This window comes from Pristis pectinata, chromosome 1 (genome assembly GCF_009764475.1).
Source record: "Pristis pectinata isolate sPriPec2 chromosome 1, sPriPec2.1.pri, whole genome shotgun sequence".
Lineage (NCBI taxonomy): Eukaryota > Metazoa > Chordata > Chondrichthyes > Rhinopristiformes > Pristidae > Pristis > Pristis pectinata.
The window spans coordinates 61,738,099-61,753,174 of record NC_067405.1 but is presented as its reverse complement, the minus strand read 5'-3'; the positions used below and the strand labels follow the sequence as shown (position 1 = coordinate 61,753,174).

Genomic DNA, 15,076 nt, shown 5'->3' with positions numbered 1-15,076 from the left:
AGTCAGCATTTAGTTCGAGTTCAACCGTTCCAAATTTAGTTAATGAGATACATTAGCTTTGATGGAATTCAGCACTTATTTATGCACAGGAGTAATCTACTTCTTTATTATGTTACGGACTCAGTGAAAGTCCCTTTAAGATAGAGAGTGTGTGTGTATGTGTGTGTGGGGCGTGCTTACGTCAATAGAAGATAAAGGACGTAATGATGTTGTTGAAGAAGTAAGAAGAAGAAGAAGGAGAGAGAGAGAAGGGAGAGAGACACCAGCCTGCTTGTTTTCTCTATCGATGGATGAGAAACAATAACTGTGTTTGCCACTGAAATCCATGTATGGAAGTTGGAAGTAATCCGGTGGAGTTCACTTTGTTGCTGACCTGTAGAAGGAAACAGGTATTTGTGTGTGGACGACCACGGTTCGGATGCTTTTCGGGGTGAGGAAGTCACTACCGAGTAAACACTGGAGTGTCGTTTGGGTTCCATCGTGGAACATTTGAATTTCGTATGTACTCTCTCTATGTTTTTCTACATCTACATCTTATCTTCAGACAACGGTGGTTGTTGAAGAAGCCCTTGCTCATGTTTCACCTTATGGCTTGCGGAACTGAACTTTAAGAACCATTCCGGAACTTGGAGTTTGGGACTTTGTCACACACACACACACGACGAGTTTAGTTTTGGGGTTAACGTTCGAGGTTTAACATTTTTGAATTCTAACATACTAACATTTTTACTTTTATTTTACGTATTATCATATGTAGTGATTAATAAAATAGTTTTTAACACTGAATCATGCTCAGTGTGTTTCTTTTGTTGCTGGTTTGTGACAATTAGAACATATACACTTATAGTATACATACAGTATATATGGTATTACATTGTGTGTGTTACACACACAATAATATACAGACACACATTTAATATATATGCATTTCAAAGCCAATGAATTTCTTTTGGAGTACAGTTATTGCGGTACACTACAGTACAGCAAATGTAGCACACAGTGAAGTCATGGAAAATAATCATACATTTCCCTTTCAAATAAAGTGATTAAGTGCACAGCTCCTGTGATGGGCTTAAATCTGTTGACCAATTAATATTACACTCTAGTACAAACAAACAATATTTCAAACTTTGTTACACTTTTTTGGCCATTAAAGGCAAGTTCACAAACATAAACATGCTGTCATTCATAGTCTCATAAATTTTATATGTAAATGTTTTACTTGCCTTTAATAAAAGCATCACTTATACCGATGATTTGTTGTACTCCATCTTCAGATACCAGGAACTCTGGCAAACAAATAAGGTAAATTGACTTTAGCAAGCTGGAAAATCAAGCAGATGCACAAACTGTTATTCATAGTAGTCGGGCAACATGCTTTCAAATTTGTTGAGGAAACAAAAATCAACATTTTACTTTTTGTTGTACAATAATAAAATAAAATCAAGTTGTCAATACAAAATCAAAGTTTGTGTACACCATTTCTGAGATGTTCTGTACTTTTTAAAAGTAATAAAAAACTAAAATATTTAAACTAAATGCAAATTTCTGAATAAAGGAATGCATGAATAGGTTAGCCACCAACAAGCAAGACATACATAGAGCAGACTAAACAAAGCTTGTTATTTCACAAGATCAGGACACGAACACTATCCAAATTAAATGGCATATGGTACTCAGCAAATGACATCTTGCAGAAGCAAAGGCATTAGCTTGAAGAGGGTATGATACAAGAACAGCGAATGGACAACATCAGCATAGCGATAACAAGTGATTGACTTAACTATATTTTAGGAAGATAAAAAATAAACATGAACAAAAGTCAATATAATTTGCAGGCAAACAGCATAGCAAGACAACAAATCCATGACATCTGTAAAATCAGTTGCAATGCAAAAATTAGCTGCAAAGCAGGTGTAGGAATTGCAATGCTACCATGCAAAGATACAGGAAAAAGTTTGTTAGCACTGATTATTTTTGTTTATATATAGAGGGGAAGAAGCTGAAGAGGGGAATGGGCAGAATATGGAAAAATAATCAGGACTGTTTTACTGGCAAGCCAAGGAGCAAATACAGCCCAGTATTCAGGCATTATATACTCATTCAATAAAATGAATTTCTTTTTTGTTTAAGAAATAAAATTATTTTCTCCAGGTAAAACATAGGGTTCAAAACTTTCTGCTAACTACCAGGTGTCAACAATTACTTTTTTTTTAAATCATACTTTTACCTTGGGCATTAGCTTTATCCAAAACCTTGGACTAAAGAACTAAACTTCATTCCTACCACTGACTCCTTCATTGTGTTTTTTCCCTTCCATACCTTTCTGATCTGCTGGATGTGTTGGGACATACGGGTACTTGGAATGTTTCTTGATATGAAAGTTGACATTGTCCATTTCCACATTTAGGCTGATAGAAGCTGCAGAGTCGCTGTCCATGACTGACTGAAAGCTGCTTACTGATGTACGCTTGCTAGGGCTGGAAAAGCCTGTAAAATATTACAATGACTGTGTTCGTGGAAATTCAACCAAAGCACCTACATAGCCATTGACATGCAAACTGTGTACCAACCCATGTCATGGCTTGTATTTACCTTTTTGAAAAATTACCACTAAGCCACTTGATATTTAATTTTGAATCAATTTGTTGTAACCCAATGAAACCTATAGTCACAGTCATTGTGAAGCTTCAGCATAGCTGTCAAGTTGCAAGCAAAGTTAATTCTAGCAGAACCAAAAGCATTGTTTCTAAATAAATTAAAACCAAATTTTAATAAAACCTTAGTTTGCTCAAGATACACGGTAACAATTCAAGATCAGTGCACACTATGGTATTTCACCAAATTCACACACATACTGCATATAAACTAGCTGATATTTGGACATGGTCACAATTAGTTGACTCCACACAGCTAACTAGAATGGGAGCAATATTGCCCCAAACAGGAAAAGATATATACCATTAAATAGGGAGGGGAAAAGTCTCACAGATGTTGACAAATAACCCCGTGATTAGACTTCATGTCACATAAATGACAATTTCGAAAACACTTGTCATATTACTTTTCTTCTTTAACAGACTGTGCGCCCAGAGAACAAAATGTGGTTATGTAATGTGACCATCAATGTTCTCGTCATCTTTGTACTTTCAGTTTCTCAGCTCCCTTACCCCCTTCCTTAATTTTTGTTTGCGTACTATATATGAGATGGTTTGTATACTGTATAACATACAACTATTATTGTTTACCTAGTTCAGTTTAGTAGGTTTCTCCACACTTTAGAAATATATGGAAACTCTCCTTAGCAAAGAAGCCATATTCATGACCAAGTAACCTTACAGAATAACAGAACTTTGACAAATCCAAAATGGTATTTGAGAGGGAAGAAGCACAAAAAGGACAGTTTAAATATTAAATGTAGTAATAATATGCCATTTACATAAATAGTGCATATGCATCCCAGGATTTCTGCACAATTTGTAATGAAAATTCTTACAGCTATGACTGATAATTGTAGATAGAATCTGAACACATTTTGTTGTATAAGAAAGTATTCTGTAAACTGAGCAACCTATTATTTGCTAGAAAAATGCTCAAATAGCGCAATTGGATAGTTAACAACGCAATACATTATACAACAACTTGACAGTACAATTTAAAAAAAATTCTATTCTGCATTAAAAATAAAACTTGCCTACATTACAGATAAAAGCAAACTTTTGCAAAAAGGACTGATTAACCTCTTGGCTGCATTGAAAACAGACCCATTTAAGTGTGCAGATTGTGGTAATTACTGTTTTTTGTTTATCTTCATATTTTAATGTATGGAATGCACTTAACTGTCACAGAGAATGAGAGAATCTTGTTGATGTAACACAATTACACAAGCAGTAGTTGGAAAAATAAATGGACAATACACAAACACACTAAAAGAAAAGCAAATACAATTCACCAAATTTAAAACTGTGGATAGCAAACATACACATATATGACAGGGTTCAAGTGCACAAAAACTTTATGCTGGAATTTTATTGTAACTTTGTCTTTAAAAAAGTTATCCTACTTACATGTCAAAAGACAAACTTTTAACTCATCTATGAAATGGAGTACATAAATTGTAAATGTATTTCCAACAGGATATGTTCAATTGACATTAACTTTACTTCAAACATATTTTCAACAAAAAGCACTACTGAGTACATATTTACGCTCTGGAAGACTACCCTTAATATTCTTTGGTGTCTTGTTTTTTTACCCCCTGTACCACATACCTCTTGCAGCCAAGATGAGGAAGGTACCTGGTCTATAGATTCTTCTTTACCCTATACAGCTTGCAACAGAAACACAAGATCTAGAGGGGAACTGCATACCCTCTCCTCAGATTATCTCCACGAAATGGCACTCGAATAGGTTTTATCTATCCATAACACTCCCACTCTTATTTCACCTCCTCCTTTTCTCTAAAGGATGGCTCAATGTTAGTATCTTCCTACAGTTACACATTAGATTGAAACTTTGAATTACTTTACACAAACCAGTGTTGAAGTTAGCTGACAGGCCATAAAGATTGAATGGCAAATTGCTTCTTAACTCTTTTGAAAATCTTTTGAGGTAAAACATCACTAATTTAAAGTCTTTTTGTCTCCAGAGGTTCTCAAAAAAAACCTGATTGCTTATTCCATTAACACCATTGGAACACAAAGCAGACAGTCTATATCATTCATTCAAACACGACCATTTCAGGGGATCCAAATTTAATTGTGTTAAACTTACTCTTATGGATTAGGTTACTATTGATGAATGTCCCTTTAAGACATAGCACAGTAGTAAGCGTGCGTGTGTGTGGCGTGATGACGACAACAACAGGAGCTAAGGAGATAGGTGATGACGTTTTGGAACAGACAGTCGGAGTCAGTCAGAAGGGGAGAGAGCGAGAGCTACCAGCTTGCTAGTCTCTGTATTGATGGATGAAAAACAATAACTGTGTCTCTCACTACAATTCTCGTATGGATTTTTGGAGTAATCCAGTGGAGTTCACTTTGTCGTTAACCTGTAGAAGGAAACAGGTATTTGTGTGGACGGCCACGTTTCGAATGCCTTTCGGGGTGGCAGATACTTCGGCAGAACAAAGGAATGGAGATCATCAGCGATTGAGGTGTCATATGAGTTCCATCGTGGAATATTTGGATTTCGTAACTTCTCTCTATTTTCTCTCTACATTTCCTCTTCAGTCAACTGTGGTTTTGCAGAAGCCTTTGCTCACATTTCACCTTACAGCTTGCTGAACTGAACTTTGAGAACTATTCCTGGACTTGGAGTTTGGGAATTTGCCACACACACTTAGAGTTTAGTTTTTGGGGTTAATGTTTAAGATCTAACATTTTTACTTCTAACATTCTAACATCTTTACTTTTATTTTTCTTATTATCAGAAGCAGTTATTAATAAAATAGTTTTCAACACATATATGACTTGGTGTGTTTTTTTTTGTTGCTGGTACGTGACACTTACAAAAATCAATTATTTAAACTACTCTAAACTCCTTAATATAGTCTGTCTCCAAGACTGTAGGCTGTCAAGAAGGCACAAGGAACTCATTCTGCTTGATGCAAATCTGTTCCAACAACTGGAATATGGCAGAAAGAGTGACAACCAATCTGTACAATTTTTTAAAAAAATATTTTCCACACTTTCATAAATATGCTTAAACTGGTTTCAGAGAGGCAAAACCCCTCTCAGAATGTATGCTGAGCAGCACTTTTCCTAACCTGCAGTTCATGGCAAAAACATGAGAGGGAGGCTTCTCTTCTCTTCTCCCTTTTGAGAACAACTGGTAATAACTATATAAAGTACAAGCACAAAAGTTGTTATGCACTTCAAATTAATTGTTCTGTACTTAAAGTTAAACGTTCCTCATAAGGGCAACACAAATGTCCAAAAACTATCAAAGGATACTTTCTCACTCTTTATCCTTCAACATGAAGAAGTAACCTCACCAACTGTATCGTTAACTTACTTTGCATGATTTCTTCTCCATCATCCTGCATCTGCTCAGTATCGCTGTCATCAAACTTAATGTCTTTAAACCACGATGGTTCAGAATTGCCTTCCACTGAATTTACTGACTCGCTGTCAGGAGATGGTGTCTCAGAAAACTCCGTACTCTGAAATATACACAGTCCATTTTCAAAACAACTGTTAAAATTATCTGGAAAAGAAATCAACACCTATTTGGAACTAAATTCTGCTACAGACTAACATTATTATGAAACAGGCAGATTAAAAATGTCACTGTTAAAACTGACGAAACTTAAACACAAGATAGAACACAGACTATTGCTTTCGTCACGGACTTTGAATGACATTTAAATAAAAATAGTTCCCAATATTTAATTAACTTCCTTAAACACTGCTTCCACTTGACAAACTTGCCTATTGTTTAATACCTCTGGAAGTTTGAAATCAAATGCTTCTTAGTAAATGTTGTGAAAATTCTAGCAAGTTTACACATTTTTTCTACTTGTAAATCTTAAAAACATAAAATAAACTCTTCATACTGTTAACCATTTAATGAGTTTAAAAAAAAATCAAGGGACACCTTCGGCTTACATCTTGTTCAATTTGATTTGGAACCTAGATACTTGAAGGCCTCGTCACAGGATTGCCGTGAGAATGGGGAAAATTCACACATTGAGATCTATGATTGTTTCACTCTTCTGATTTGGGGATTTCCAAACTCTACGTCATTGTTATAGCTGTATCCCAGAGTCATATATGGAAGATGAAAGAAGGTCCTGGAAGTGGTGGTGAAGGCTCAGAGCTCCCCTGAAGGGCCAGTCTTCATGTGCTATCCCCTCTAACCAAATTTTTCACAGAATTTACCTCCAAAAAGGTTTTTGTCTCAGAATCTTAATGCCATTTTCAGGGCACATCGGTCTTGATGAAACAAATACACTTGACACTTGGAATGTGAGAGCTACTGGAATCAGTGCAATGAGGGGTCATCATTGTATTGCCATACCAGGAATCGGGCATGAAACCAGCAACAAATCACCCCATTGCTGGAGAGACTTATGAGGTTTAGTACTGGGTGGGTGAGGGTGTGCAGTGCAGCTGCTCAGCAGTGAGATGTGGGGCCTGGCAGAGTAATACTGGCCATTGCTAGGGAATGATGTTGTCGACTCCAGGTGTTAACAGAGCACCCAGATCCCACAGTCACCCTCAGCACCTCCTGTTTTGTGATGGGATCGATTGTCTTCCCCCTCCCTCTTTGTTTGGCTGCATAGTTCTCCCCAGGCCAGAGGTTTCTCTTTGGTACCTCAACAGAGGTCATTGGTCCTTGAACTTGTTCTGCTGTGTCCATGCTGGGAAGAGGGGTGCAGCCAAACAAAGTGCAAGGGAGACAACAGTCCCTATCACATCCAACAGGCGGTGATGAGAGAGATCACAGGTTCCCAGCTGTCTGTTAACACGTGGAACAGCAACTACTAATCCTCAGCAATGCTCCACACTCACTGTACTGGGTAAGGTGCAGCCTTTAAGCCTGCATCCCAGTGCTGAGCACATGCACCATGCTCGCTGGCCTGTCTCACACCAGCTCTCATGAGCAGCCTCTCCTCACCAAGTTATGGGGCAATATCAGCAGAAGGCAGGGATTCAAACTAGGATCCTGGTATTCAGCATACAGTGGGTATGTATTTTAGAGCACAGTAGTGTATGTAACCATGAATGTGTGGACTGGAGGACTGACAGCGCAATAAAGAATCAGCACTCTGTAGAGTAACACTCAGCACAGTGGAGCAAGCCATTACTCAGTCTCAAAGATGTATAGACTCCAACAAGGCTGTGGCCTGTTTTGAGGCAAAATTTTCTGCCATTGAAGCTGAAAAGAGGAAAAGAAAAGCAAAGAAATCCTTGCCAGTAGGTACCTGGCCTGCAAAGAAATGTCTCAGTCTTCTGTAGACAGGTTTGTGGTTCTAGGCTCATATGCCCAAGTCATCTCAGAACCCATTTATAGAGATCATCCCTGATTTACAGATCAGCATCACCAATGATCTGTCTTGAAGGTCCTTCACTCAATCTGCTATACTGCTCTTGGTACTTTGTGCCATTGCAATGGCAGATTCTTTTTTATTAGCACACCAGAAGTGTACCATGTATACCCTATTAATCTTGAACATGAAAAGCTAGTCAGAACTGAGGCAGATTTGGTGAGATAGGTGTCTCGCCTCACTAGAACTCCTCCATGAAAGCAAAATCCTGGTCTTGTTCAGTAGAACAGGCTCCGCTCATTGCTGTTCTGCTAACTAAGACAGCAGAAGTAAATTGATTATGCCTGCTTTTCAAGATCCACAGCTTGTAAAATGGTGACAGATGCCATGTGACATGGAGAGTTTGTTTTCTACTCTTATTAATTAATTTGAATATTTGTGGACTTCTTCACTTTATCTGATGGCAAAATCAAATTGATTTAGCTGTTAAGTAGTATTTACTTAAAGTAATGCCATTGAACTAGGTGAATGTAGTCAACAATGGGTTCTTGATAGCAAGAAAGGCTTGTGCTATAACAGCACCTCTGGATAATTTGCTTATTTTTTCCTTTCTTGATATGGTTACATTATTTTTAAAGAACATTAATTGCCTCTTCAGTGCATTGAGAAAGGGTGATTAATATGGTGAGATGAAACCAGAAAAAGCCTGAAAAATTTATTTCAAGTAAGATTGTAATATATTTCATTGATAATTTAGGTGGCTTATCCCAAACAATTTTAATGTACATAACCAAAATGAATGCTTTGAGCAACCAGATAAAAGCAATTCCAGCGTTTTATTCACCTACTTGTAAAGGCTTGTATAAGGCATATTCATCTCTGAAAAGTTGATCATGATGAGTTACGCAGTCAAGCCATCGCCCATCCAATAATGCCTGGCCAATGGCAATCGCCTGGGCTCTGAAAGAGAAAAGATGATGAATGAAGTATCCATTATTGGAACACCCATATGAGGGGTTAACATTGCAAAAAAAATTGAAACTAAATTTTAAAACTAGAGCATGTTTGTACAATGCTATTCAGCTTCTTACAAGTGAGAGTAATTTGTTATTTCAAGATGGGCTCATATTTATAAATCTAATCCTTGAGGCATCACATCTGTTGCTCTATACAGGACAAACTGTGATTGTCATGTGCAAAACATTTAAATCCTAAATTTCATGAGAGGAAGCATTTATATTTCCTGATTTTCATTATAAACATAACATTTCATAACATGGAAGTTGACTTGTGATTACATTGAACAAAAATACCTCCTACAAGTTGAAACAAAATCTCATTTCCATTAGTGATTTTTACTTTGAAAAGAACAGCTGATGGGAAGTAAAGGATTATACAAAGAGGTTTAAAAAAAAGATAAACTTGAATTTAAGCAGTATTTTGTGTTTTCACAAAAGTAATCTCACGAAGTGTCTCATGTTGCGAGAAACTTTGAAATTTATTGACATGACAGAGCCAAATGGGGCAGCCATTTTCTATTAGATTCAACAGTGAACGACATAGGCAAGGTATTTGGATGAAAATGGGACCTTCAGTCCACTTCATTCACCAGAAGTCTGAATTCAAGTTTCATATGGAACCAAAAGTATGTGACAGCTGATTCATAGTAAAGTAGAAGATCATAAACAGATACAGGAAACAAATAGAAAACAAAGCAGACATGAAGCTATATCTAAATCACAAAAGATAAAAATGCAGGAGAATGAGAGCTTGAAGGAAAGAAAAGAGACATCAGGGAAGAACCTTAATAGCAAGAAAGGGCAGTAAGTGTGTGAATCATGCTGAGTAACATACGCTGTCATTGAGAACACCTAGACGTGTATTTGGCAACATACATTATGGAAGTTATGAGTCTGCCTGGTACAGCAAGTCAGGAGCTGTGAGATAGCACAGTAGCAGTATGATTTTAACTGCTTAGTTAATTGTTGGTGAGTGAATAAAGGAACAAGACCAGGTCTTTTTGCCAAGCTGCTAGATGTAATCTCATTCTCAAGAGAAATCTGAGGGCTCATATTCTTAGTGTAACAATACAATGCAACATCATAGTCAGAAATCATGATTCAATCTATTTCCACCATTACTTAAACCTTTCTCTCTCTGATCCCATATGATCAGTCTTCAGTAAGGACTCAGCTTTTCCCATATTTCCTCTCAGTGAACTTAAAGCTCAGCATGATGCTGAGTTCTTCTTCCATCATTGCCACTTCCATCTCTACTTCTGCCAAGAGATCTCCTCCCACCCTGTGCAACAGATTTTTTCTCCATCCTTCAGAATTCTCATTCCACCTAGACTCCTCTCTGAGCTCTTACCTTTGCTTGATCTGTTCAGCATAAACTCCCAGCAGACATTGGGGGTTTCTATTTTTCTACTGCACATACTTACTCTAACCTACATTGCACTACTTTTACTATTTCTCAAGGTTCAATCTGCATCTGTCATTCAACCTGCTGTCAAGTGTGGCAGAGTTGTTACTGGACCTTGTATCTCCTCATCTTTACCAGTTCTCTCCCCTTGTCCGGTAGTAACAAATATATCTGTCACTCCACTGTTTTAAAAGTCACCAGTTTCTTAGTTCCACCCATCTCACTCACACTACTACATCCATTCCCCATTGGAATGGACCAAAGACCTCTGACTTTTCATTGAACAGAATACAAATCAGTCTCCTCCCATTGCCATCCTCTCCTATCTGGCTGAACTTATTTCCACTGAAGAATACATCCAGTGAAACAACTTGCTTCCTCCAAATGAAAGGGAACCTATATTGATCCCAGCTGTGCCCAAATTTACAGATACGTGGAATATTTTTCTTTCCAGTCTTAAAAGGTCTTCTGACTCATCTCACCTCTTTCTTTAAACGTTTTTTTTGGGCAATTTCAATGCTGTCCTTTCTTAGCTTTCAACCAGGACTGGAAAATTCAATCAAATTTGTTGCCAATCTCACCCTTCCCTCAGATTTACATGGTCATTTCTGATGCTTCCTTTCTCCAGTGTCCCTCTCTCAATTACATCTTTTGACCTTCTTTCCAGTGTTTCTGACATTTTTTCCCTTTCTGCTTAACCTTGAATGCCTATTTGCTGTTGTACACAGTCCCTTCAACTGGGTCTAATCCATTTCCAGCATAGTTTTCTCCCACAACAGCAAATGGTTACCCTTAATCTTATTTTTATCCCCATTAGTCTCTATATCCAGCGGAGCATCCTCTGCCACCTATAGTACCACTAGCACAAAGTTACCACTAAAAGCATCATCTCACTTTCTGGTGTTCTGAACCTCCACAAAACCATGCGCACTCCTCAATCATCACTGAGGCCATCAGAATACCATTCCATACATTGGAGAGACCTTCTGCCTCCTTCCTTTTTGGTATCAGGATATCTGGACTCTTTCCAAGTCAAATTATGATTTGCATGTACTTTTTTCAATTTCATATACAGTTAACACTGCTTCTCTGCATTGAGGAACCCAAATGCAGATTGGGCGACTAGTATACTAGACACGAGCTCAGTCCACAAATGAGACCCAAGCTTCCTTTCACCTACTGCTTTATTTCCCTGTCCCAAAACACATTGCCGAATATCCTCTGCCTTCTAAATTCTTCCAATGAAACTCAAATGAAGCTTGAAGAGCAGCAACTTCTCTTCTGACCAGATGCATTGCAGCCTTCCAGATAATCTTCCTACCCTGCGTCATCCAATTTTTTTGTTTCTTTACATGTCCCATTATAAGAAATATCTTTATTAGTCACATGTACATCAAAACACACAATAAAATGCATCTTTTGCGTAGAGTGTTCTGGGAGCAGCCTGCAAGTGTCGCCATGTTTCTGGCGCCAACGTAGCATGCTCACAACTTCCTAACCTGTACGTCTTTGCAATGCGGGAGGAAACCCACGCAGACACAGGAATAGCATACAAACTCCTTACAGACAGTGGCTGGAATTGAACCTGGGTCGCTGGCGCTGTAATGGCGTTACGCTAACCGCTAAACTACCGTGCACACCCATTCCCTTTAACACAATCTCTGCTAGTCTCCAGCCTTTAACAGACTGTCCCTTTTGTGGGCTGCCCCCAGAATACTCTACACAAAGGATGTATTTCACTGTGTGTTTCGATGGACATGTGACTAATAAAGATATCTTATCTTTCCTCCTCTCTGGATCAGAATATCTATTACATCTCTAACTCTCTCCAGTTCTGATCTAAGAGAGTATCAACCTTAAACATTAACTCCATTTCTCTCTCTAAAGATGCTACTTGGCCTGAGTATTTCCAGTACTTTTTTTAATTCCCATTTTAGATTTTCAGCATTCACAGTAATGGGTTTTAAATACTGGCATCCAAGAGAGCCTAATTTTGTTCCCCTCAATATCAGTTATGCAAGTTACCGTGTAGTTACATGTCCATTTCTTATCAACCAGTTCACCAGTTCCTTTCCCACTATGCAATTAGGATACGTTCGCAACCAGTATCGATGATCTTGGAACTCCATGCCAGTACTGTGATGGCATATTTTCTTCCACAAATCTTTAAGTTGCACAGAATCCTAAAAAGAAAAAAATCTATAATTTGTAATTAAGTTACTTTGAAACCAATCATCACATTTTGTCGTCACAATGGATGGTTTATCACTGTATTCTAACAGACAGTGAAATATAACCTTAGGACTGCAGTTCCTTTATAGAGAGTGGAAAACAAATAAAATTGCAGATGCTGGAATCTGAAAGAAAAAGAGATAATGCTGGAAGAACTCAGCCAGTCAAACAACACGTGTAAAGAGAAATCAGTTAATGTTTCAGGTCAGGACCCAACCCAAAATATGGACCAGTTTCCCTTTCCACAGATGCTGTTTGACTGGCTGGGTTCTTCCAGCATTATCTTCCAGGTTTTTGCCTTAGAGAGAGTGCGCAATTATAACCAGCTCATTGAGGGAGATACAATGTTAGTGATTACTCAGAAACAGTAAATTCAGTGGCACATTTCAAAGACTAAACAAGAGAAAATAATCAAACAGATGACAGTGAACAAACAGGAAAAGTGCTGTATTACATTACACAAAGAGACTGTCTTTATCATCAAGAAAAAAAATTAAAACCTAAGTACCAGAAGAATTTTCCTTTCTTCTTCATTGGGATCGGTTTTGATGTATGCCCGGGAAGCTTGAGGACTAATTGAGCTGTCATAGGAAGGAATCATGGGTGAAGCAGATCGATCCAGAGAAAGATTGGTGATACTTGCGGATCTGTCATGAAAAGAAAAATACCCAAAACAAAAAATGTGGGTAAGTTTTGCAATATCTTCTGATATCTCATACAAGTTACAAGATCAGAGATAGAATGCTGATAGGCCTCACAATCAAGAAGATGCCCTGTGTCCAACTTCATTCACTCCTGGCTGAGTTAACACAGTGCAGACCAAGACAACAATAATAGTTGTGTTTTTTTGCGAGATGTTTAATTTAATTTCACACATTGCAAAATGTCATCAAATTGCTTTTTGTTGGACATTCAAAAATGGGAGGTGGGTCTTTTGCCATCTATGTTGGAAACATTGATCAAAACTAACTTAATATAGCTGTAGTATTCAAAATGTGACACTGGGGGAAAAATACCGGTATTGTTCCACATATGTAGTTTTGCAAAACTTCTGCTGATTAACATAATTGGAACAGGCTTAAGACAAATTGAGTTCTGACATTTCCTCATCACTTCTTTCAGTTTAAGTGACAATAATATATTTCACTTGCCATATGGGAGTTCTCAATTTGGAAAACAAAGCCCAAGGAGTGCACAAGTCTATTCACACTGGCCTAAAGAAACTTTTTAGTTCAACATATTGACTGAATCTTTCAATGTATTTTAAGATTCATATATTGGAATTTACTGTGCAGATCGAAAAGTACAATAATTCTTAAGGTTGTCACGAACCAGCAACAAAAGAAACACACAGAGCATGATTCAGTGTTAAAAACTATTTTATTAGTCACTACTTATGACCATATGTAAAATAAAAGTAAAAATGTTAGTATGTTAGAATTCAAAAAATGTTAAACCTTGAACATTAACCCCAAAAAACTAAACTCTTCGTGTGTGTGTGGCAAAGTCCCAAACTCCAAGTTCAGGAATGGTTCTTAAAGTTCAGTTCCGCAAGCCATAAGGAGAAACATGAGCAAGGGCTTCTTCAACAACCACCGTTGTCTGAAGATAAGACGTAGACGTAGAGAAACAGAGAGAGTAAATACGAAATCCAAATGTTCCACGATGGAACCCAAACGACACTTCAGTGTTTACTCGGTAGTGACTTCCTCAGCCCGAAAAGCATCCGAACCGTGGTCGTCCACACACAAATACCTGTTTCCTTCTACAGGTCAGCAACAAAGTGAACTCCACCGGATTACTTCCAACTTCCACACATGGATTTCAGTGGCAGACACAGTTATTGTTTCTCATCCATTGATAGAGAACACTAGCAGGCTGGTGTCTCTCTCCCTTCTCTCTCTCTCTTCTTCTGACTTCTTCAACAACGTCATTACGTCTTTTATCTTCTATTGACGTAAGCACGCCACACACACACTCTATCTTAAAGGGACATTCACTGAGTCCGTAACACCTCCCACCTAAAAAAAATTTTTCCCAAGAAAAATGTAACCGTGCATACAGTTAGTAATGTTAATAATTATCATGCTACACAACTACTGACTATCAGATTAGTACAGATACATGTTTCCCATTTAACATCGGGAAAGACAATCAGCAATCACATTATCTTTGCCTTTAATGTGAGTTATCATGAGATCAAACTCTTGCAAAATTAAACTCCAGTTTAACAGCCTTCTGTTCTTGTTTTTGACTCGGCTCAGAAACACCAATGGGTTATGATCTGTATATACAGTCAATGGTTTCTGAACGGTGCAAACATATACACTGAAATGTTGCAAGGCTAAAACAAGCGACAGTAATTCTTTCTCTATGGTGGAATAATTCTTTTGATGCTCATTAAATTTCTTTGAAAAGTAAGCTACAGGA

At 37.7% G+C, this 15,076-nt stretch overlaps 1 protein-coding gene across 8 annotated transcripts in view; it reads right to left on the bottom strand.

Annotated features, from left to right (window-relative positions):
- pikfyve (phosphoinositide kinase, FYVE finger containing) overlaps positions 1–15,076 on the bottom strand; it is an 81,545-nt gene that overhangs the window by 36,337 nt on the left and 30,132 nt on the right. For 6 of the 8 annotated variants that reach the window (XM_052015546.1, XM_052015591.1, XM_052015555.1 and 3 more), the window contains 6 exons: positions 13,155–13,293; positions 12,440–12,597; positions 8,839–8,950; positions 6,016–6,163; positions 2,323–2,490; positions 1,227–1,289 (listed from right to left, as the gene is read on the bottom strand). In XM_052015546.1, coding sequence (XP_051871506.1) covers positions 1,227–1,289; positions 2,323–2,490; positions 6,016–6,163; positions 8,839–8,950; positions 12,440–12,597; positions 13,155–13,293 — 788 coding nt within the window. The remainder of the gene's footprint in view (positions 1–1,226; positions 1,290–2,322; positions 2,491–6,015; positions 6,164–8,838; positions 8,951–12,439; positions 12,598–13,154; positions 13,294–15,076) is intronic. The other 2 variants (XM_052015600.1, XM_052015609.1) reach the window with 1 other exon arrangement.